Source organism: Aquila chrysaetos, chromosome Z (genome assembly GCF_900496995.4).
Source record: "Aquila chrysaetos chrysaetos chromosome Z, bAquChr1.4, whole genome shotgun sequence".
In the NCBI taxonomy this organism is placed as follows: Eukaryota; Metazoa; Chordata; class Aves; order Accipitriformes; family Accipitridae; genus Aquila; species Aquila chrysaetos.
The window spans coordinates 62,085,484-62,110,636 of NC_044030.1; the positions used below are offsets into that span (position 1 = coordinate 62,085,484).

General features: G+C 38.7%; 1 protein-coding gene across 2 annotated transcripts in view; it reads right to left on the reverse strand.

Annotated features, from left to right (window-relative positions):
* DMGDH (dimethylglycine dehydrogenase) overlaps positions 1–25,149 on the reverse strand; it is a 45,887-nt gene extending 20,738 nt beyond the window's left edge. The window contains exons 1-9 of one of the 2 annotated variants that reach the window (XM_030003941.2): positions 24,980–25,132; positions 23,034–23,199; positions 15,867–15,965; positions 14,415–14,579; positions 13,749–13,953; positions 6,779–7,027; positions 5,375–5,573; positions 495–664; positions 186–339 (exon numbers count right to left, since the gene is read on the reverse strand). In XM_030003941.2, the coding sequence (XP_029859801.1) occupies positions 186–339; positions 495–664; positions 5,375–5,573; positions 6,779–7,027; positions 13,749–13,953; positions 14,415–14,579; positions 15,867–15,965; positions 23,034–23,199; positions 24,980–25,101 (1,529 nt within the window). In that variant the 5' untranslated portion in view covers positions 25,102–25,132. Of the gene's footprint in view, positions 1–185; positions 340–494; positions 665–5,374; positions 5,574–6,778; positions 7,028–13,748; positions 13,954–14,414; positions 14,580–15,866; positions 15,966–23,033; positions 23,200–24,979 lie in introns of both variants that reach the window. The other variant, XM_030003942.2, reaches the window with a different exon arrangement.
* Between the last annotated feature and the right edge of the window lie 4 nt (positions 25,150–25,153).

Consider the following 25,153-nt stretch of genomic DNA (forward strand, 5'->3'; position numbering starts at 1 on the left):
AAATGGATTCTAAACTATGGAAAAAAAAAGAATGGAAGATCTACCTAATAGATACCATTAGCCAAAATGAATAATAAATGTATGCTTCTCATTAAATTTAACTCAGCCAGCCCTTGCTATTATGACAATTTATCTCAGGGCGGGGGGGGGGGTGGTGGTGGTGGTGGTGGTAATCTTTCATTTACTTGTATCCAGTCTCATCTCCAGGTTTGTAGAACCAATGAGGTTGCTCCCATCCTGCATGAAAGCCCATTGAACATTTTGACTTCAGCAAATCATACAGACCACTGGTTCTCTCTGTTGGTCTCCCAGCAAATCTTTCTTCTTTAGGGTAACCAACTAAAGGGGAAAAAAAAAAACCAAACCAAAAACTACGGCATACTAAGGTCATCACCAAGATAGAACATGTGTATATAGACAGAGAAATCTAGAGGCAGGCTTTGCTGGAATCCATTGTCAGGATATAAACATATTTAAAAAAAAAAACTTCTTACCAATGTTATTAAAACCATAAGATTCTCTTGCTTTGGCTGCTGTATATTCTGTGGTGGTCCACTTTCCATAGCGGTTGGGATCTAATTCTATCAGGTCAAATGGAGGTTCCCCCTCAAGGATCCAGTCACTGAGGTACTTTCCTATGCCACCAGCATGTATAATGCCATACCTTAAAAACAGGAAGAAGTTCTGCAGTGCCAAGTCTTTTTTATTTTGTTTTGTTTTAAAATCAGTACTAGCATATACTACTAATACAACCCCTAAAGTATTTTAAATTTTTCCCTCTGTTTTTTTTTGTTTGTTTGTTCTGTTTTGTCTTGTTTTCCAAGTTTACATACTTTATTGACAGATATTTTTACTGTCCCACTGTCAGCAGCAGAACTCCATTGCTAACGTACAGCAGTTGTGGTGCTTGAGATTACAGCAAGCTCTTTCTTTCTCTAAAGCTCAGAATTTAACAATCTTTTCCAGTGACATTAGAACTCTCTAACAATTAATACTAAAGAAAGTTCTCAAAATTCTGATATCCATTAAAAATACTTTCTAGTCATAGAATACCTCTTCTTTTTCAATCAGGTTTGATTAAACCAGACTCAGATTTGAAAACCAGACTGAAACATTCTAGCAACTACAGTAAGTATTTACATTACAGTGACAAGAGCAACAGCAGCAAAAGTCAGGAGCCAACACGACCGAGAGAGCTTTAAAGAAGTTAAATACCAGCAGTACTTTTTATATTGCTCCACAGAAAATCAGGGAATGTAGAGGGACTGGGGACAAAAATAGATGACTTGTTTGCAGCAGTGCTAGAGTTTGAGAGCTGCCTTTTCTCACCTGATTTTACCTTCTCTGTTCTCCACTACAACTACAAAAAGAACTGGCTCCAGAAAGCTTATGCTAACAGAATAAACATGTAGAGATTTTCTGCTACCAATCTGTAGGAAAAGCCTGCCCTGAGGCTTTTATGTGAGTGTCCACACTCATATAATGAGTGTGTGAAGGATCAGACTGTAGAGGAGAACTCGTTAGAAACCTACATTAAAGGAACCACACTAGACAGCAAAAGTAGATGCTCAAAAAAGTTAGAAAGTGATAGATTTAAGGTTTCCTCATTTAAACATTTTGTACATAATTCTAACTTTCAAAATGCTTAACATCTTGACATCCATAGGGAAAAAGCTGTGTGTGAAATGTGCTCCTGTGAGATACCTGAACTGGACAACTGGGGACAAGGAACTTTGTCATGCTGCCACATGTGTATGTCGCTACTCAGTCTACATAGGACCAAACAGTACCGTGTAATGCTAAATTACAGGCACCTCAGACTTGACACTGAAATGTTTAATGACAATAATTATTTATACCAAATGATTTTAAACTTTTTTTAATACCCCTGGGAATTAGTTTGCTATATCTAAAAAAAAAAGTGTCAAAATAGGTTTCTTTCTAGGGAGATGTGAAAATAAATTCTTAGTTATTTGTGAAATGCTCCAATAAGCACAACAGAAAAATCCTTGAAGAAATAGTGAGTCTGTCCAAAACCAAGTTTAGATTAGCATGCATCAATTAAACCACAGACACTCACACTGAATAGTGAAGCTAAAAGAAACCTGAATTGCTGCTCATCAACTTTGCATTCTGAATACTATGTCCTCAATTAAATAGGCAAGGATCTTATGGAAAAAAAAATGATGTGATCATTTAATTCTAATGCATATGCATAAGATTATTTAATTCAGATTACACAGACAACTTAGTTCTGGCACTTGTAGAATGCCTGACTTTGTAATATTCATTAGATTACTTTTATGTAGTGGGGTGTTATCTGTTATTTATTTATTTATTTAAAACAGAAATCTCAGACAGCTGAGTACATGAAGTAATTCTGCCAAACACACTCCTTTAGGCTGTTCAGCAGAAATCTTCAGACTCTCAGCACAAGCTTCTATCACCACAGCTGATGCAGTAAGGATGAGTGCTTGTAAACTCTGCAAGTACTGCAGAAGATTTAGCCGTTGCTGGTGTTAATTTAACTGGGCAGCTCTTGGTTATTCACGAGTGTAAGTTTTGTGACCATGGCTACAATGCCTTCAAGAACCGCTCCGGAAGTTTTAGCCAGTTTAAGTCTCCCTACCCATTCACTGTAGCCAAAAGCACCTCGAAACACAGCATGGAGACCACTGCATGACTGGGGGTGGCAACAGACCAAATACAATGAGGTTTTTTAGCTTCAGCTGAAGACTGCTGAGCTGATGGCAGGGTAACCCCTGGAGAAAGACAGCCCAGGAGGCCGCCCTGCGATGTGGAGTTTCTACTCCAGGTACAGGACTGAAGCTGGGCTGAGTGGTCTCTACACAGCTTTGCAGCACTGCCTCTGCTCAACCAGTTGATTTTGGTGCTCCTAGCTGGGCCTACATTATCAGAGATTTTAAATCACACAGGGTGCCCAAATTCCTCATTACCTTAGATAATGGGGAACTGACTGTATTAACACATCTACTGCAGTTCTGCTATACAAGAATGAAACACATGCTGTGCAGGGATAGGATATTACAAGTAGCTGTAGAAAGTGGTACAGTTTAAGAATCTCAGTCTTCATATGAGGATTTAGAGAAAATTTCCTTAATAAACACAAACTGCCCTTCTCTGTTTTTCTTCTCTCCTTCCAGTCTCTGCCAGATTATCTTCCCTATTGCCCCTGTCCTATTCTTGTGTCTTACTTGTTTATGAGTCCTTGCTTCTCGTTATTTTTTTACCCATTCCATTCCTTTTTCCTAGGAAATCTGAGTCCCTGCCCATCATGCTCCCTTTTCTAGTGTCTTTGTCCCAGGTTTAGTCATTTTTCTATCCCATTTCTGCAGGAAAACTCCTGTTCAGTCTTTGGCTGTGGAATACTACTGTAGATAGAATACAGGAATCCTAGTGCAAGATGTAGTGAGTCTCTATTAAGTGTTTATGAGCTGTAACATTTATAAAAGATTGTGACCAGGCCTCAGCGATAGATTTTGTGAAGAATGACAAAAACGCATATCTTTGGGAGAAAGTTCACTTCTGCCAAATGTTAAATTCATTCTCAGAAAACAGGGTGATTACAGATTTTCAAAAGAAAGACTTCACCCCAATAAACTTAACACAGCAGAACAACATACCTTCCAATAATCTCATTTGTTGGAGTGGTTACACTGCTTTGACTTAAACTTTTCTGATTAAAATTCTAGCCTACTCTTGTTAACATTTTCAAAGCTATAAGTAACTGAAAATGGGAAGCATTGAGCAACCTTAATAATAAACAGTGCTACAAGCTCTGCTAACTATACTTGCTAACTTCTTTGCACATTAAAATGCCTAGCAAGCTGCTAACTTTAGATAATAAAAATCCTCTAAACTAACAGCACTAAGTCCTCTGTCACAATGTCCCTACCAGTTGACTATGAGATAAGGATTTGCCAATGCACACAAAAAATTACAACACTGGTGGAAACACTGCAGTGACCCACAAGCATAGAACAGAGAGTCAAAAGTCCCTGAAAAGCAGAAAAAGCAATCCAATGACAGCAACATAATTGCGACCTGTGTCTAAACATTTAGAGATTAGTCAAATTCCTGAAATCAGTTGTTTAAAGAAACTTAAACATATAACACTGGTCTTCAGTTTTTCCTATATGGAACTTTGATGCTACTCCCATTGACACCAGTGAAGGAAAACAGGCTCCAAAGCCGGGCAGCAGAGTAATGAACTGAAACAGCCTTTTTGGTGAACAAGGACTAGGCAAACCACTTTTGTAACTAAGTTTTGCAAATATTACTAAAAGATAACAATTTTTTTTTTAAAATCCATGCAGCAAAGGTGAATACCTTTCACAATGAAACATTGCAAAATTACCAAACCTTTTTATTTTGAGGACCTCGGAAAGCACGTTAGTGATACTGCCTTATCTTATGATCTGAGGGTTTGTTTGGTTTGGATTGAAAGAAAACTGGAAAAAGCTGAGCTGGATTTTGAACAGCAAATTAGGCAATTGGAAAAACAATGTAAAAAGAATGTGTTCAGTAACATGTGCCTGGAATTGTATTCAGTTCATTCTATCCATCTTGAATAAATGGTCAAACTAAGACAATTAAAGAGAAATCAGTAAGAGTTTTAGCACTGACTTCAGTGCAGCCAGAGTATATAAGATGTAAATCACACTCAGAGAAAATACCATAACGGGCAGGAGAATGACACCAATAAAACCCTCATTCCTGTTGTCACACTGCCCTCTTCATTTGCTTTCCTCTAACACCCAGCAATGTAATTTTTCAGCTCAACCTTCAACAGTCAGAACCATTACTGTGTTTGTACCCCTAGAGCAGCCAGTCAGCCAGTACGTCAGCAAAGCCTTCTGCTTAGTATGCCTTCAACTCTTCACCCGGAAGTTAATACTTCATATTAAAAGTTCTCCCTGTACGACTCATTCTTGTCCAACTTCAGTGACACCCATTTTTGTGTACGCCAAAAAACTGTTGAACACAATGTAATTCAAAGCAATACATAAAATGAACTGGAAAGTGTATTGTAAAACCCAGCACTTCCATGACTCTAACTTGCAGCAGACAGTACCAAGTACTACCCATTTCTTGCTTCATAAACTGTCATGGATATTGCCCTCCAGAATAAAAGGAGGAAACAAACTAACAAACAGTGAGAGTTATGAAGAAGAAGTAAGAGAGAAGGATTATTTTCTCTTATGTGGCTAGTGGTAATTAAGACTATTTCCAATTACATTTTACATACAATATGTGCAAAACAACCCTCAAACCCATAAAAACGTGCAAAGCTTGAGCTGACTGCCATTTTAACAGTATGACAGACAAAAGCTGTCACAAAGTATTTACTCACCCGAAACCAATAGCTACCCAGTAATTTCTGATACCCTGATGTGGTCCCACCATAGGAAGAATGTCTGGAGAATAGGTGATAGGACCCGCAATTGTGTTTACGATGTCTGCTTTTTTCAGAACAGGGACCATTTCCATAGCAGCCTCAATATGCTCCATTATTCTGTCTAAATCAGACTCAAAAAGTTCTTTTCCAAAACCTGCACAAATATTTGACTCTTATTATATACTCAATTACACTGAAAATACTTACATTTTAAATACAGTTGTGCAATCTACATAAATAAAAGTTATATGGGATTCATCAGTGAGTATGTTCAAGCCTTTGCCATCCTACATGAGAAAAATGGCGTGCATAAATCCCTAGTTGTCTGCAGGATCAAGTTTGTTGTCACTGCAGTTATACTGTCCTTTATACATATTTGTTTAACCCTAAGGTCATGCAAATTCAACAATGAAGTAGAAAGGAAGTAGAGAAACACAGGAACTTCCTTCTATGTTAAATAAGACCCACTTATTTCTCTCAATATGCCAACAATTTGGGGAGGGGAAGAAAGATATTGCTTGTGTCAGCTTATGATTTCCATGGTGTTTAGTGAATTCCTGGATATATTTCACTCTTCAGTCTGAACCCTAAGCATTATTGAACATCACTCTGTAGAGGGACTTGACACTACTGGAGACAGTTAAGTTCAGGAAGCTGTGACAGTGCAATCCAAAGCCCAGCAATGCTGATTGCTCTTCCTTAGGAAACATGTTGTGTTTTTTTTAAAACAGCAACACTATTGACTTTCTGTCTAGAAGTGAATGGAAAGCTGGAGCCTAGATATAACACAGCATTTTATTTTTTTTTAATAAGCAGCAGCATGACATAGTTAGGATTTTTTTTGTACAAAAATTCTATACAAATCGCTAACCCTCTTGCACTTATATCCATGCAGAGCATTTTGTCTAAGACATTCCTTTCCTATACTTGTGTTCCTGTTTGACAGCCACATTATCTCTGGGGAAACAGCAAAAATCCATAGCCCCTGTGAGTATGCTGGAAAGAACTGTAGCTTAGAAAAAATCCCTATTCAGTTGCAAAAGGCTACATAATACAGATTTGGTGACTGCATCTAATCACAACGCATGGGCATGTGTTCAGAGAGCAGGGTAAGACTGTGTTGTAGATGTGCATTTTGTGCCTATTTCAAATAGGCTTTTTCTTATGTTACATTTTTATTTCTATTCACTCATCATTAGAGTTACAACTATTCTTTGAAAAAAGTTTCTGCATTGCAATAATGCATGGCAAATATTTTCTATTTTCCATCACATAAGGCAGCATGACACGCTGGGATTTATACACATTAAAATGTGTGCTAGTGCTTATCAAGTTTAAAGATTTAATGTTCTTGATTACCTGGTGGGACTCCATTTGTTACCCATGAGTCCTGCAGCTTCATCTTCTCCTCGCTTTCATATGGACCAAATAAAAGACCATCCCTTTCTTGCCTTAGATAATATGATCCTTCTAAGTCACGAATCACCGGCAATTCTGTTTTTAGGGCTTTCACTTCAGGAATAGTTGATGTCACAACATACTGATGATGAACAGGTATGAGAGGGTGCTGCAGGCCAACCATCTTGCCTATGTCACGGGCCCAGAATCCTAGAGAAGCCAAAAAAAACCAAAACAGAAATATTCGAACACTAATTTCAGTGAATGAAAAATAACAGTAAAACACTTGCAGGAAGCACTGAGCTTTATGGAATGTGACAAAGAAATTTTTTTCCATACTTTTAATTCTCAAATTTTTTTCATATTATGCAGCATAATTTCCCCTCCATAATTCCATGCCCTTGTGCCTAATTATACCTCCATAGGTTATTCTAGTATACAGATATTAAAAAAATATAATGAGTGAAATATAGATCAGACTTCTAAAAGTTCAGAAGAGAATTTAATTAACAGTCCCACAAACCCCATGGCTTATTTCAGTAAAGTAGGTCTGCAATGCAGTCCTAGCAAAGTCAAAGACACTTAAAAATCAGAATAAATTAGCTCACACCACAGATGTTAACCTCGCCTCTTACTATCAACCAAATGAGCTAATATGCTTTCCCAAGACAGTAGTCAAGTCCTAATGCCCCAATCGAGCAAGGCAGTTCTTTCAGCCAGCTAACCTCAAAAATTTAAGTTCCTCTCCTCTTTCACACACATCATGTCACCCATATTAATTATGTCTTTCACATAGCAATCAATTCATTATGATGTTCATATTGGTGAGTAGTCAGCGTGCTCTCCCACAGTTGTCCAATTAGAAGTTCTGATACAGACTATTACCAGAAAACGCAAGCAGCAATTTCCCTGCCCCTGAAGGCTGCTCAAACTCCTTCACGTATACTACTAGGCATAAGTTAAAAAAGACCTAATTCTTCTCTGTTAAAGTTAACCGGGTAAGACACATTGACTTAGTGAGGTACCAGTGTCAAAGTCTAGGAGTGGAAGCCACTTCACTGCCAAACTTATTAGTTTGGGCTCTGCATCATGGCTCACATCTGCTGTGAGGCTGGAACACATAGACCTAGAATCAGACAGATAAAATTGACTGGGATGGCAGCTGCTCTAAGCAGGTTGGAATATCCCTCAGCCCCACTCTCCTGACTCTGGATCAGGGAGCAGAGGTCTCAGACATGGGAATGAAGGGGGAAAATCTAATGAAGCAGGAGTGTCAGGGGAGTCTGGGAGTAAGGGTTGGGGGAAGGCAAAATGAGAGAGGAGGAAGACATAGCAGGGCCTTCCAAATAAAAGGCTGTGTGCCATATGGCACCCAGGGAAAGAAGGCGGGTCAGCCTGGTTCCTGTGTAACCAGATGACTCCAAACTGTTTATGAAAAGTATCTCCAGAAAGATTTGCTACCTAACATAGCTGCCCCTTCCCCTAAGACTTACACTCACATTGCCCAGCTTAACATAGAACTTTTCTTCCTTTTTGCTGCCTGCTTGTCTTACCCCAATGCTCCTACCTCTCTCTTCAATTCCATGCTCTCCAAGATCTGGTCAAAATTTAGCTCTCAGGGCCCTGAGGGCACTAACAGGCATTAATGATCCTGAACAGCCTCACCTGGGACTTCCATCCACACCCCTGCCCACGGGCCCAGGAGCCCCATTTCAGGTCAGCGCAGGGCCTTCAAACCTGCCTGAGCTGGATTGATTGCAGGTGTGCCTGTTTACAGCTCTGTCACAACCATGCCTGTGCCTGGCCATGGACCTCATTGATCCAGACCCTGATCCGTGGACTACTTCCCAGCTTGACCTCAGGCCAGTCTTGTCTGTACGGTCCTGCCTGTTGATCAGTGGGCAGTATCTGACCCTGGTTACCATCACAAGACCTCTTCCTGACCTGTGGATCAACTTCCTGGCTTGGCCTCAGCCTGGCTTCACCACTGTGCGTCTGCCTGTGCCTCAAGCCGCAAGCCTGTCTGGAGACCCGGACAGTGGGCTGGCCCCAGCTGCTGGTTCTGGGCCTGCCCTGCTCCCTCCCTTGTGGCCTGTAGGACGGAGCCCTTGCTCAAGGCTTGGCTCCTGCCCTGCCAGCCTTTTTACCAAGCTTGGCTCCCTGTCCTGCGGGGAGCAGGTGGCGCGCGCTGCTTGCTGACACTGACTTGGGAATATATCTTCTCACCTCTGGCATGGCCTAAAGCCAGGGCAATTAGGAAAGTTGAGTTGGGCTGTGCTGGCCTTGTGCCATTCCCCCACACCAGGAGGGCTGTCAGTCTCTTACTTAATATTACCAACCAGCCTTAGGCTCTAACACCCACAGTTTTTAAAAATGCAAATTTTCCGAGGAAGATGTTTTCTGTGGTGACTCACTTGACAATTGCTGACAGCCAGCTAAAGCAAGGGAGCAGGAAATCCAGGATCATGGTAGAGAGATCTGTTCAGTTAAAAGTCCCTGCCCAGTAAATACTAAAAACCAGTATCTGTTGTTCTGCATTTGTCATACATAAGGCTTTTGCTTCTTAATGGCATCCTCATCACTTGGAGGAGACTCACTGACAGAACACTTGTTAAGTCAGTTAAATTGGCTCAGGGAAGTTCATGCCACAGTCATACAGTGAGTGATCCAAAACATCCTTTAAGGCTACTGAAACCTGATTTATGCTTCCTTATACAAAAAAAACCCCAAACAAAAAATTCTAATAAAGTTGAATTCGTAGAATGTCTGCAAGGGTTTCCTCCATTACACATGGCAAATACAAATGTGGGTTTAAATGGAGGCTAACAATCTTTCGGGAACTTCTTTTCATTTGGGCATTTCCATGTCACCTACAAAGAAAACTATTTTAAGGTAAGGTCAGCTAATGATCCATAGAGGAGAAGGAAAGGTGAAGTAGCAGAAAATTCCATCTCTAGTATCATGCACTGTTTTCCTGTCAAAATTGCTTGGACTTAAAGAAACATTTGGAAAAGAAATAATGCTCTGGGAATGTGCTTCTAATAAATTCACTGCTTTGCTTACTCATTAAAACAGAATCAGTGGGAAAATTTAGAAAAAGCATATTCAAGCTCTTCAAAGACAATAAAAATGGTGGACTTAATTTTAGGTCTCTGAAACTTAACTTTGTTTCTTTCAAAATAATATTAAATTTCTTAGCCTTTAAGTTTGCAGAAGTACATTACAAACACAGCTGATTTTAAATTGCTTTTGAATTAAAGGCAAATAGTTTAGGTTTGCTCAAAATAAAATCTTAAATATTGTACTTCTAAAAAAAAAGTCACACGATAAGTGCTTATTTAATTGCACAGAATAACAACAGCTGACATTTACTAAATGATAAATATTGCAGTTTCTTTGTTTAAAGTTTTTGAACCATGTGCAAAAGCTATTACAAACACAAAAATGGCAAAAGGAAGAATATGTTCTCCGATACAAAATTCTAAGTGGAAGCAGATGTCATGTCCTATCACACATCATAGACATAAAAGAAGGAATGAATTGTATCTCTAGGACATTTGTGAAGATTAAATTGTAGAGATTGCAAATATCTGATGCTGAAATATTTAGTGGTGGTTTTACTTAGCATATCTGCTGAACTATGTAATCTATCTCTTGTTTTTAAAAAAGAAAATCTTCCATCACTGCCTATAATGGTTGTATATAGAGTAAGTACATGCCTGGCAGTGTGTGCTTATATACATGCACATACTGTATATATAAACTAAATTAACTATTTTTGCAGACTTTAATCAAACATTCCATGATAAATAGGCTGCAAATCACTTCAGCAGGCTCAGCACCAGTTAGTTCATGTCAGGGATTATTTATTAGGCATCTGCTTTCTTCCCAAATGGAAATCTCACATAAGGAACAGCTAAAGATTGGTTGAAACTAGTTTGTTCCAGTTCCACAGCAGATGTCAGTTGGGGGACAAGGGGGAAAGAGAATGTGGAGAGCCTTCTGATATATTTTCCTCTGATCATATTGCAACATGAGCCTAAAATATGAGCTCTCAATTATACTAGTCATGATCTGTAGTGGAATGAGGCAAGGCTGAGAAGAAGAATGAATGTTAGCTGAGAGAACATTTATAAGAGATATGTGTTTTACAGTATTGATTTCACATCCTTAGCCAGAATGTTAAGCAGTATGTGCTTCAGATGTTCATTTTGGCTGAACAGTTAACTACACAAGAGAATTAACTAAATATATTGTTGGTTTAATAATTTATTAAATAATTTAAAAAGACTTATGAAAATTTCACAAGGGTGCATTCTAATTTTTGCAAATAAACTTTGAAAAGCATTTTATGGAAAACTGCCTAATGTCAACTTGATACATAAGCCAAAGAAAGATAACTACACTACAAACACATAAGGAAATTACTACATCTGTGATACTTCATCCATATGATGCAAAGCCAATAGTTAGGAATAATGAGTGCATAGAAGTTTGCGGCCTAAATAAGAAGCCTGATTGCCAAAAGAGCTGCCTTTCCATTCCATAATCTTGGACCACTCCCAGACCAATATAACCATACTGCGTAACAAATGACATAAGAATCCTATTAGTAAGAGACCTTGTGATTTTGTAACTGAATGCTGTCCCATAATTCATGCCTGAAAGCCATGAACTCACAGTCCAAAGTCAATCAAATATTGATGCCTCTCATCTTCTAAGTGCTTGACTTTGTGGTCTAAGTAAATTCTTTTAATTTGGTTTCCCTGTTTGTGTGGTTGTTTGCTTTCTAAAAAACATACTCTTTCTCTCCAAAATGTCATTACGTGGCACTCATGAGCATGCTTAGAACCTCAAGGTGAACTTTTTCAGAGCCCTGCTATTTTAGCTAGTGTCATCACAATAGCAGGTTATCACCTATGTATGGAAGGCATATTGATAAGAAATCACACTTTTCAATGGGTTTGCCAGTTAGTCTTTACTGAAAGTTTGGAATGATCTAACACAGGACTGTCCACATCCCAGACACTGAAAGAAAGGTCACCCAGTAAAGCTCAACCTCTCAGAGTTCAGCCCCTTTTACCCCATTCCCTCCAAATTCCTCTCTATCCCAATCTTCTCTCTTCCCCATCCCTGTTTGTCCCATACTTGCTCTTCTTTTCTGCTGTCTCAAACTCTTGAGTCCTTACTCAAAAGGTCCTTACATCCTTCTTCAGCTGTTTTGTCTCCGTGTGCAAGTCAGTCTGTCTCGTTTGACAAATCCTGTCCTACCTACTCCCATAGAATCATAGAATCAGTTAGGTTGGAAAAGACCTTTAAGATCATTGAGTCCAACCGTCCATTATCTCTGCCAGTCTTTCATGCTCAGACAGCTCAGGCAGCTTCAGTTTTCCAGTCTCAGTTTCACACACAACGATTCCTCACGTATCCTTCCTCATCTTTTTCTCTGAAAAGCTCCAGCTCCCATTCCCTTAATGAAATGTTAGATCCCTTTCCACTATCCTTCTCCGTGGTGTCATCCCCACTGTTGCCATGTCCACAGTCCCTTCCCGGTTTGAGCAAGTCCTCTAGCACCACGTAAGTGTTCCACTTGCTGCCAGTGCTCCCAACCCCCCTCAGGAACCTTTCCCAAGCATTTCACTCTCCCAGTCTAGTCCCCTTCCAGTCCAACTAGCTCATAATTCCAATTGTCAGCCATGGTTATTCTACCCACCAAGAAGAGTCCCTGTTTCACTGAACTTCTTCATTTTATCTGCTTTGCACTAGAAATAGATGCTTTTTTCTTTTCCACCACACAGTTGTAGAAAGGAATTTTAAAGATATATCCTTGCTCTCAATTCACTTGTCCCATCTGAGCAAGAAGAGAAAGTCCTCTTGAGCCATCACAGCTTCCTACTGAAGCCTGATTTTTCACTGAGATGGGATGTATGAAAGACTCATGCCCTAAAAATGCAGACGTGACTCAGTTTGAGACAGACAGAGTCTGCAAAAATTTTATCCAGATGGTAAATATTCAGCGTGTTTTCAAACAACTGAAAACTGAAAGTCTTCTCCTAGGAAGTAGAAGACGCGTTTCACGTAGGAGGTGCCAACAGTTTCACCAATAATATATTTTTCTATAACTTGTATAAAGCAGCATAAAAATAAGTGAAATTTAGATTGAATACAGGTTTTAGACCTATCAACTTGTTTAGGAAAACAAACACAAATCCAAGGGACTCTTGGCCAAAAGCTCTCTGAAGCAGAAACATCAGTTTGGTTTCTTTAACACAGTGAAGCATAAAAATTGCATATGTAAATACAAGCGCCTTTGAGTTAGGTAATTTTTATTACATGAAAAATGTATTGTTAAGCCAAGTGCATGTTTAAAATACTACTCAAAGGGCAACAAAAATCTTCTGTTTCAAGGATATGTGGATAGAGTTAAATCTTAGGGAAAGATAATACTGAAATAGGCAGGGTTATCTTACTTGCTGCAAATCCTCAGTCTCTTTGAAAAAACAGTGAAGACATTTCTACTTCATTTGTACATCCCATCTCCCTTTCTAAGTAGCTTTCATAAGATTTTAGAGGATAATATGCATAGACAGTAGCCTCTCTTGTACAGAACTAACTGTAGATGAGTAAAGGTCTCTCCTACATATGCCCTAGTTCTTTGCTACTAAAATCTAACAAGACAGTCTGACTAGTAAATGCTGGAGACAAACCAGAAAGAACTATTTTTAATGCCTAGTCAAGGACAATTAACATAAGAGCTAAATTTTCACAAGACTGTAAAGTAATATGTGCAAAGTACATTTTACCACAAACCAGGTGAATGTTCAAAAACATGTATTACTTATTCCTGTAATCCACACAATTCAGTACAGATGCTCCATGTCAGCTAGTTTGTAAATCTGAAGAGTATACAAATGCTTATGTTAAATCCTACCTGCGGTATTCACAATTCTCTTTGCTCGAATTATTCCAAGTGGAGTTTCAACTTCCCATGTCCCATCTGATCGGCAGTTCAGATTAGTCACTTGGACGGGGTAATTTAATTGGGCACCATATTTTCTGGCTCCTGCAGCCAAGGCCATAGTGAGAGAATAGGGATCAATATGACCATCTCCAGGGTTATACAGGCCAGCTAAAACCTAAGTGGAGGCAAAATCCCACAAAATGAAAGAAAATAAAATTTATCAAAATTAACTAATTTTTTAAAAACCGCTTTATTTCTTGAATTCAGTAAACCTTAAGGAGTCAAATCAAAACAAATTTTCAAAACATAATAATAATATCAAGGCTACAGCTATCCAACTTAACAATGGTCTAAGGAAGTAAAATTGCTCAGTTCTCCCATGCAATCAAAGGTTGCGATGCTTTAATATTATAATATTATATATATATATTATAATTAATACTATGCACACTGGCATATAGTATGCACTAAAATGCATGTGAGTCTGATTTTAGTTTATAATGCATCTTTTTTTCACTGAAAACCAAGAATTTCTAGTACAATTTGTATAAAGGAAACAGACTTTATGTCTACATATCTGATAGACCACTATTTAATTGCAATGGAAGTTATTTCTCATAAAATTAGGTTCTTTACCGTATCCATGTTCAATAAGGGAAACAGCTCTTGTACTTTCTCAGGCGTGATCAGGTACTGCTCTGTTGGGTGCCAACCAGCACGAGTCATTTGGTATTTGAATTCATCCACCCTAGTAGGAGTTGAAGCAATTCTGATGCTGCCAGGCTGATGAAACCCCACGGCCTAAAACAAAGAGCAGAAGTGAATTACTGAAAGAACCTTTACTTTTCTCCATAAATGAATGTTCCTATGCTATGGGAAGTCTAAAGGAATTTTTTAACTAACATGACTGAAAAAAGATTCAAATAAGTTAGGTGCCCTTGAAGGAACAGGACTTAGATGTAAACTCCTAGAGAAAATAAAATTTTTAAAAAATTTATCAAATTAACTTCTTAGGTTAATACATACTATCTTCAAAACAATTGTAAAGAGCTTTTATTGAATGTCGTGATAATATTATTTTTATTAAGATTTGATTTATATTTGAATTTATGCACTCATACACTTTCAAATATAGAATCAGGTAACTCTCAAAAATAAATATATAATAGTTTATATAAAAGTCTATCACCTGCATAATTTTCTATTGATATACTGCAGAATATATTTAACTGACTAAGCATCTTTAGTGACACAATGAATAACCACCCGCCTTTTTTTGCCTTTTTAATAAAGAAATCCTTATATAGCTGGACACTGAATGCTCACTTTCTGGTATGCACTATTTAATTCACCTTTTCTGTGTTACCTCACAGGATTTTAATATGGCTGAATAAGTCTTTTAGTGGAACTCACAAGGATAATCTGCTGTAGTATCTTATCTGGCTGAGCAATCGAAAGAAGAAAAAAGCATTTTATTACAATTATCAAGTTTGTAGACTAGTACAGTAAGGATCATGCAATTTCTTCTGCAGCGTGAAGCAAGCATGAGTTTAGTAAACGAAATCTATATGGCTGAGTGATGCCAGATAAAAAAAGATGACTCCTGTGTTGCTCTGCATATCCATTCCTTAAGTCACTAAATAAAAACACATCTCTGAAAGGGATGGGAAGAATTGCAGCAATCTTCTCAAGATCAGAGAGCATCATATCATATGAATTTTTAAGTGGACATGTTTAAAGCAGGAATGTATCATAATCAATCCATTCATTCCAGATCCTTGATGCTATTTTAACTCCTATACCAAGCTAACATTGCAGGCTCTCAGTCTGCTGAGCCTCTGAGATGTTTTATGAAAACCATTTTCTTAAACTTTAGAGGCATCTGGGAAACCATCTAAAATATTTAGTAACTAAGCACCAGACTATAGCATAGATATGCAGGCAGGAGAATATATTTCAATAAAAAGGGAGCCTTATGATGGTCATGAACACACACATATACAACTTGTCAACTCCAAACTTTTCTATAAGACTATTAGTAAGGTTAGTATTGATCTGAATTAATACTTTAAAGGTTAAGGAGATTACCTGTCCAGTCTCTTCTTCCAGCTTTTCATAGAGTTTGATGCTGTAAGAATGGATTTTCTTCAGGTTTATTCCAGGATGAAAATAAGTAGTTAAACCAGCCTCAAATAAGAAATAGGAACAACAACATAGAGATATGATTAGAAATGCAGTGCCTTCTTTCCCTCCTTCCAACTGTCATTCAAAAAGGATCTGTCAAGATACTGTAAAGAAAAGCAACACATGGATAGAGCCAACTGCTACAAAAATAAAAATAAAATCCTTTCCCTACTTATGGCATTCTTTTTCTCTGCACACATGTTTTTCCACCTGCCTTTTCTCATCAAATTTTTCAACCCATGATACTGCTGCAGTTGTTCTCTCCTATCGCTTCCTTTCTTCCTTAAATTATTCAGTTGTCGGTTTCAAATCTTTTCGAAAAGACACACAACTTCATTCCTGATCAACTAAATCAACTGATTAACTATAAATGTCCTGTAGTAGGATCTTTTCCTTCTTGCAAATGGAGATGGGAGAGAAACCAAACCTTCACAAAGACCAGATCTTAATAAGAGTTACTATTTCCGTGGGGTATGAACAGCAGGGTGGTGGAAGTCAATATTCTTCTATTCTCAACAGTTGTCTAATGTGGCAGTTAAAGAGCAACTGCTATATTTCAGAAGTAGGTTAAGAAATTACTACATGTATTTTGCACATCATTTTATCAGGTCTGACTTTAGAAAGCTGTCAAGCCCTTTTGGGTTCATGCAAAGGTAAAATCAAGACATGACTACAGCCTGTTCTATATTTAAGGAAGCTGTTCACCTGCCTACAATAGAGACAGCTGCATCAATCTAATAACATTCATAACTACAGACATTTAGCACTTTAAAAAAGCAGAATTAAAGCACTACTGAAGTTAAGCATATGTCTTTATATCTCCTGAGTTTGACATCTCACTAATCCTCCATATAAGACAACAGAAATGCAAAATTACCTTAGGTTTTCAATATAAGTAACTACACTGATTTAAATACTTTACATATACATAGTGCGTATTTTGCTAACTAAAATAGAACTTATTCATAGATTAAGGTTGCTTCACTTAAGGGAGCTAGACACCAGAGTCCACCTTTGAGTTCACTGCCATTCTGAGAAAAAAACAGCAGGAAATATAAAGGTGAAAATTAACACATATAGTAGAGTTTTGATATTTTCCTTCTAAGATGCCTAGTATGTATATACATTAACTAGTCTTGATTTTAACTTGCCAACTCTGTTCTGTACTACATATTTTAAGGCTTTAACTTGTAAACCTAGTGGAATAAGTGTATACATATAAATAATAAAAGCAAGATTTAGTTGGTCTTTAAAGATGTATTTTAATTCAAATTAATTTAATTATGCTAAAAAACCTATTAAACGTTACACTTCTCTATAATTAATAGCAACATATATTGCATGAATTAGATCACACATCCTCATTTTTTTAAACCATTGCCTCTTCTGACCCATCTTTCTTGGTGCAGCTTCACATTTAAGACTGGATCTTTTTCTTCAGAAACAATTAACTTCAAATTGCTCTTAGCAAATGGCTTACACTCAGATACCATTTCCATCAAAAAACATAAATCATACTCACTGACTGAGATGACAGGTACTCAGTATCTTCAGAGCAAGAGTATGATACCTCTCTAGCATTACTAATTGTATGTCTTTACACTAGCCACGGTGTTGAAAGTTTTTCCTACCTTTCTTTGTGAGGATTTTATCTTTCTGATATCTTAAAGTTTATATATGGTATCACAGTGTACCACATGACTGAAATGCCAAAATAAACCTATGGAAAAAAGTGCAAAATTAATCATTTACCAGTATTATATTTTTCAGCTGTGCCTGTATTTTATTCATAAATTTGGCTCCATTTCCCTATGTTTGGTATTGTTCATTACCTCAACAATCTGCGTTTAAAAAATGATCACACAAATCTGTGGGAGGGAGATAAATCTACTAAAGGCCACATTAAGCACAAAGAAGACATGTTGGATTCAGAAAGTTCCTGGGCCAAATTAATAGTCTGGAAAAATACTGCTTGCCCTTTTCTTATTATCATATCAGATCATCATTATACTGGACACTGCTGGAGACTAGATATTTGACTAATGCATTTTTTATCTCATTTGATACATGTGCTTTTATGTTGTTGTGAACGTATTTAAATTAATTGCCTCAAACTAAAACCCAGGGCTGTTTCACTGCACAATTTGTAATTAAAACTTGGTTTTTTCTTAAAAAATTATACCTAAGGGACTTTTTTCTGTGTATACAGAACAAAGAATTAAATTAGGCTTTGAAATGTTTACATTTTTGTAGCCATGTATAATAACGTGTGAGTAATTAATTTACTTGTACCTGCAAATTTTGTCATCCGATATTATTTTTACTGTCTTCTTCTATTTTTGTAAACATTTTCTGGTGTTCTGTTGTTTTTCCAAATGTAGTAATGTATTTTCCAGATGTAGGGAAATTCCATTTTAGTGGTCACTGTTAGTAGTCATTTTGAACCAAATGAACCACAAGTCACTGGTAAGTTAGCTATAAACCCATAGATATTCAAGAGCGTTTAATGGCAGGAATTAAATCAAAACTTCTCTCTCTGACATTTTTAAGTGAAGAAAAGAATTGTAAACGCATTTGATGCTTTTTGGCTTCAGATAATGAATGTTTCTGATTTCAGGAGTGCAGCTGAGAGACAACTATAACCTGACTGGACTATATAAAAATTAAGATCATAGGATCACAAAATAATGACAATAAAACAAACAGATTGAATGGGACCTCAGGAGTTCCTTATCCAATGTCATACTCAAAGCAGGGTCAGCTACAAGATCAGACCAGGTTGCTCAAGATCTTCTCCAGCCTTGTCTTGAAAATCTCCAAGGACAAAGACTGCACTACTTCCCTGGTCAAGTATGGAACTTTGCATTTGTCCTTGTTAAATCTCATAAAGTTCCTGTCCTTCCATCCTTCCAGCCTGTCTAGGTCCCTCAGCGTGACAGCCCTGCCCTTGAGTGCATTGACTGGTCCTCCCAGTTTGGTGTCAGCTGCGACCTTGATGAGCATGTACTTCATCACCTGCTCCAGATCACTGATAAAGATATTAAACAGGATGGGTCCCAGGACAGACCCTCTGCTTATTTCCAGGCTTTGGGTAGACTATGACCCATTAATCACTACCCTCTGAGCCCAACCATCCAAACAGTCTTTTAACTATCTAGTTGTCCAGCCATACAGACCATAACATCTTCAGCTGAATACATGAATAGTATGGGAGACAGTGTCTAAAGCCTTGCTAAATCCTTGTCTACAAACTTGGTCATTTTATCATAGAAGGCAATCAGGTTTGGTCAGACATGATTTACACTTGGCGAATCTATGCTGACTGTCCCCAATCACCTTTTTTCTCCTTTATGGGCCCAGATCTGAGACTTGCTCCATGATTTTCCCAAGAACCAAAGTATGACTAGCTGGCTTTTAGCTCCTCTGCTTGTCCCTTTGGCTTTTTGTAAAGATGCATACATATGCCCTTCTCCAAATGTTCGACACTTCCACCGATCTCCACAGTCTTTCAAAGGTAATACATCTGTGGCCTTGCAATGCCATCAGCAGCATTCTTGGATGCAGCTCATCTGGTCCAGTATGTATGCATGAGTCAAGTTCTTCCAGTAATCCCTGGCTTGATCCTCATCCAGTGCTGGTATTCCTCTTCTCCTTGAACCCTGCCCAGAGCACAGAGGCCTGAGAAACCTTGTCAGTGAAAACTCAGGCAAAGAAGGCATTGAGTACTTCAGCCTTATCAGTGTACACTGTGACTAAATCACCCACCTCATTCAGCAACAGTCCTGTATTTTCCTTGTTCAGCCTTTTACTACTAATGCAGCAGTAGAACCTCTTCTTGTTGCCTTTAATGTTCCTTACAAGTCTTAACACTAGTTGAGCTTTGGCTTTTCTAACACCCTCTTCACATGCCAAGGCAATTTTTCTAAATTGCCCCTTTGCAGCCTTTTACTGCTTCTACCTTCCATATATTGTGGTTTTGCTCTGGAACTCAGTCATGAGCTCCCTATCTGGCCCAGCTGGCATCCCAATGTGTCTACTTGTTTTCCTCAGTTTCAGGGTGAACCATTCTTGTGTTTGAAGGAGATTTGCTCTAGGTTTTGCTCTATTTTTCTAAGACAGAGATTTTGTTATTGTAGGGGAACATCTGTAGGTGAACATGAACAAAGAATGACCAATTTGCTATGACAATTGACACAGAGATTTTAAAGCATTTTTATAGTTGAAAGTTTTATATGTTGAAGTGTTTGTGTATCAGTTTTGTTCTATTCCAGTCTGTTTCAGATTTTAGACTAATGCCATTATTAAATTAGCATTCTGGAAGAAAATGGTATTAACACTGTTATACCCTATATTCTCTCTTCTTGCAAATTTGACCAAGTTGTAATAAGTTTTTATTTGTCTTGTGCTGTGCTTTATTAACTGTCAGCAGCAAAATCAATTGCATGTTGCAAGAAAAGGTATCACATAACAGAATGATATGTTAAACATTTTCTTAGAAAACACCTTTTTAAAAAGTAACAACACAAAAAATCTATTTGCTGAGTGAGTTTTATCTGTCTTGTTCAGTCCCTAGGGCTTCAGTGAGATTGCAAATGATCTGACCTGCAGAATAGTACAACTTCAAGAGTTCTTAAAGCCTAACCCTTGACCTAATTTACACACATATAATAACCACTACTTTGTCACGGTTAGATTGGTATAAAAATGAGCAGCCCTTGCTCTGGTAGTTACATCTTCTTACTACCAGTAATATAAAAATGTGCACACTTTCTGTGCTGTTTTAATAACACACATGAAAGTCAGCCAAATTTATCTCAGACCTGAGAAGTGGAAGAAAGTTTTGGCAGCAACACTAGCAGGAATATGATCTATATGAAATGTGATCCTGAGCTCTGGCAGGACTTACTGGACTGTCAAAGAGGAAAAATGTGGTATAATACAGCAACATCTGAACCAGACTTCGAACATTTGTGGCTGCAGACAATATACTACGTGCCATTTCACGTGCTAACTGTATGTGTAATTTTCATCTGTATCTAGTACTGTACCACTGTGAGAAAACCACTGATAAACGCACAGTACCTACTATAACAAAGAACCCACAGTCACAGTTTTTATCTTTCTCATCATCTGAAACAGACTTATCCTCAGCTTTTTCATCTTCAGGCACTGCACTCTAATACTGAGTTCAATGAAAAGAGATAGTATACCGTGTAGTTTACCTAATAGCTATCCATTTTAACTTGTTCTATAACTAGGTGTCTTGCTGTGTTAATCGCATCAAATTTTGTTCCAAGAGGTGCCACAAGGCAGCCCTCTCAGTAGTGGTAGTGCAAGCATTTTCTCTGCTGGGCTCCGTGTCCCTCCCTACCTTTGAAACAGAGTTCCTCACTCTGTGTTCCTCCATTGCTGCATTCACTAAGAAGGGAGGGCAAAAATACTGAAGGAGAGGTTGCTTTACATAGCTATGAGCAGTAAGCTAGAGTGAGCGAGTATAACAACAAGAACAAAGGAAACATTTAGTAACAACCCCCCATTTATGATCTTGGTTTCTTAATCACTTCTTAATTAGGTGATTTGCATTATTTTTTGCACATATATTGTTCTGTATATGCATTGGGTAAATTGAATTCAGTCTGCGTCTCACTCATGCACTGAAGTCAAAGTATTTCTTTGAGCATTTCATAGTTATGATTCAATACACAAGATGCATGATCTGACACTATGCATGGTGTTGCTCTGTTCGCTGAACTGCATCAGCTGTAGTATGACTCTAAAACAGACGTAATTACTGAATTTTGTTTTTCCTAACTCCATACAGTGTGTTTTCTTTTGCTTTGTTTGTTGAAAAGCAAGTAAAATGAAGTATAAACCTACTTATATGTTTCAGGCAGTGATTTTTTTAAATTTCATTTTTGAACTACTGTTCTCTCACAAGGCCCCAAACACACAAAACATCTGCACTGAGATGAAGCATTTCAAACTTCAGACTTCGTCCCCAGGGAGGAGTATGAGAATGCAAATCAAATATAATCCGAGTCATCCTCCTTAACTTGTTCCTGAAAGGCACTCAGATACTATAGTTACAAGTATTGAATAAATGCTCTATTGTATTAACAGAGTAGCTCTAGAGACAGCACACTGTTGGGTTTTTACTGTTTTGTATTGCTATACACAGGGGTAACATTCTCCCAGTTTCAGCTAAGCGTAGATGGAAATGAATGGAAAAAGCATCTATTATTGTGGCAAGCTTTATTTAATTTCATTACACTACCTACTCCTGACACTGACATAGAAAATATGTAATTACATACATGCATGTTGTGCACCAGTACGTCCATGTGATTAACATTATTACAGGAGGTGTCCCCACCCTGCCATTATTACATGTATGTCTTTTTAGTTCTTTTCCTTAGAGTACAGACATTCAGCCTTAAAAAAAACCCACAGTGTACAGTTGTTAGCTTTGCTCCTCCAAGATTTTGTGTAATGTCAGCAGTGGCAGGAAAGAAAGCTCTTGTCTCTAATAAAAACCAGTTTCTGGGACTGTGATATTCTCTGAGAACTGGGCACTGATGCTGCTTCTTGACCACCTCTTTTTCAGGATGGCACATACATAAAAAATAATTACACATACAGTAATGCCAGATTTCACATTTCTGGTTTATGCATGCCAGTGCAACCATTTCCAATGATAAAGACTGCAGTATAAATTACCTTAGAAATAAAACCTTAAATTTAAAAAGTCCAAGTTAAAACAAAGTTTAAAGTCTAAATCCAGTTAACTGCCAAAAATGTATAATAATACTAACAGTTACCTTTCAGTGATTTCAAAATACAGTATTTGTCTCAATTTTTACAAATGAGAAAAGTGTACTATGGATAGCTGAACCAACCTTTCAAAACTCATACAGCCAATCTATAAAAAACTCAGTGCTAAAGTTTGTATCTATAAAATAACTGAGATAGTTAATCTCTGGAAAGCCAGGGAATATAAAGGTAATGAAACTTCCACCACCATTAGATACACAAGCTGCTGTTAATCCGAGAGATTAACAAAACATTTCTTACTGCATGCCAAGTAGATCCTGCAGTGAGCTCAGATTTTTCTAGCAGAACAACATCCTTCAAGCCAGCCTTAGCCAAGTGATAGGCTAGACTCACACCAACGCAACCACCTCCGATGATCACTGTGTCTGCTCTATCTTTCCCTAAGGAAGGTGATGGTGTTTGTTTCCTGGGGAAAAAAAGTATCACAGTTACAAAAAGACAATTGCACATCTGTGCATCTCTTCTGTTTACTACTCCAATCATAATATAACTGGGTGCCTGCTTGGGAATCTAGACACACCTGACTTAAAACCTAACCTGTTCACTCTTCTTTTAAAGTAAATGCCCTTAAAGGGTCATTTACATGGAAAGTAGTAATACAAAAAAACAAAGCAAGTTTAGCTTCCACTCACAACTTAAAATCTTTGTTATTTGTCCAATATACCCTTATATGTAGATCCTATTTCTCAATAAGAAACTGTAACCCTGAAATGACAGTGTCAAAGCCTGGCTTTTCAAAAGTGCTATAGTATACACAACACAAAGAGAAAGTCTTCAAAAAATGTCTGCTTAGTAAGGCTCCTAAATAAATTTCTAAAGCCAATGTCAGCAGACTACATCTGTGTAGGTGTTCATGAACAATGAAACAATATCTATTTTCATGTTCTGTCTATTTTGACATGTTCTACTTTGCTGAAGTCAAAACATTATAGAAAGAGGTTTTTGTCAATGGCTCACACCTGCTACTATATCACACTGCATTTTCACAACCACTTTAAGCCAGCACAAACCAGTCCGGCTGCCATAGGAAGCCCCATTCTCCTCCATCTCATCTGATCTTCCTCTCGACTGCCCCATCCACTGACAGCCAAGCAGCAAGCCAGATCCGGGAATTTATCCCAAATTTAAAAAAAAAAAAAGCCATTTTTCTGGATATGAGACAAGGTAGGACCTCTTAGTACAGTAGCAGTAGAGACTACTGTGAAACCAAAGTATCTCTCCCTTCAGGACAGTTAATCAATACTCAATTTTATCTCCCGCCTCCTTGTACATTTGCTTTTGCAACTTCTCTGGCAAAAGGCTTTCTAATGTGTAACTAGCCTTCCACCCATCCTCCACTCAGAAATCAAAGCTATTAGTTGTATTATGAATGGAGGTCTTATAAAATAATATGACATTTTAAACGGAAATGCAGGAGGAATATGCACCATGCTTATTGATTACGTGGCAATGAATGAAAAGTAAAATAAATGGGAACACCGGACACCACAGGTTTTCTGTATTTGGGGCACCACACACTTGCATGTGTTCTTTTTTGAGATTACATATTAATTCTTGCAAGTTAACAGTAAGCTGTTTAACAGCCAGATGTCAGACACTTTACACGAGCTCCTCTACTGAATTTTGAGGCACGTGGTCATCAAGGTCAAGCGTAGAGGCTTTTCTTAGGCTTCTTTCATGCCACGAACCTGAGATGTACTCACCTGACCTTCAGCTCTTTTCAAACCTTTTCTTTCAAACCCAGGAGCCTGATAAGAATCCGGGGGGTACCTTCCCCGTGAACTGCACCGTTCACCCAGGTGTTTGCTCGTGCCGTTTGAAACAGGCCATTTTTTGCTCGTCGATGAGGCCCAGAAGACAACAGGAGGGATCTCTCCACACCGGGCCCGCTGGGTCTGCTCTTTGACGCAGAAATGCGAGGCGCAGGGGGGCAAGGTGCGCCTCCTGCCCACACGGAGAGGCCCGGTGACCCCGACGAGCAGCTGGCGGAGCACCGCAGGCCGGCAGAAGGAGCCCGCTCTCCTCACCACCGTCCCCTCACCGCCCCCGCCAGGCACCTTTACCCTCGGGGGCCGCGCCTTGAGGCGGTGCGGAGGCCACGCGCCGACGGCCGCGACCGTTAACGGCTCCTTCTGCCCGCGCCTCCCCACCGCCCCCCGCCCCTGCCCGGTCCGGCCCGCACTCACCGCCCCTGGGCGCCCGCGCCGCCGCCGAGAGCCCGCAGGGCAGCCGCGGCGAGGGGGTCGGGCCGGCCGCCGCGGCGGGGCGGCCGCAGCCGCCGCAGGGCTCCCCGCAGCACCCCGCTCATCCCGCACGCAGCCCGCCGGCAGCAGGGATGGAGAGCGCTGGCTGGCTCCGCG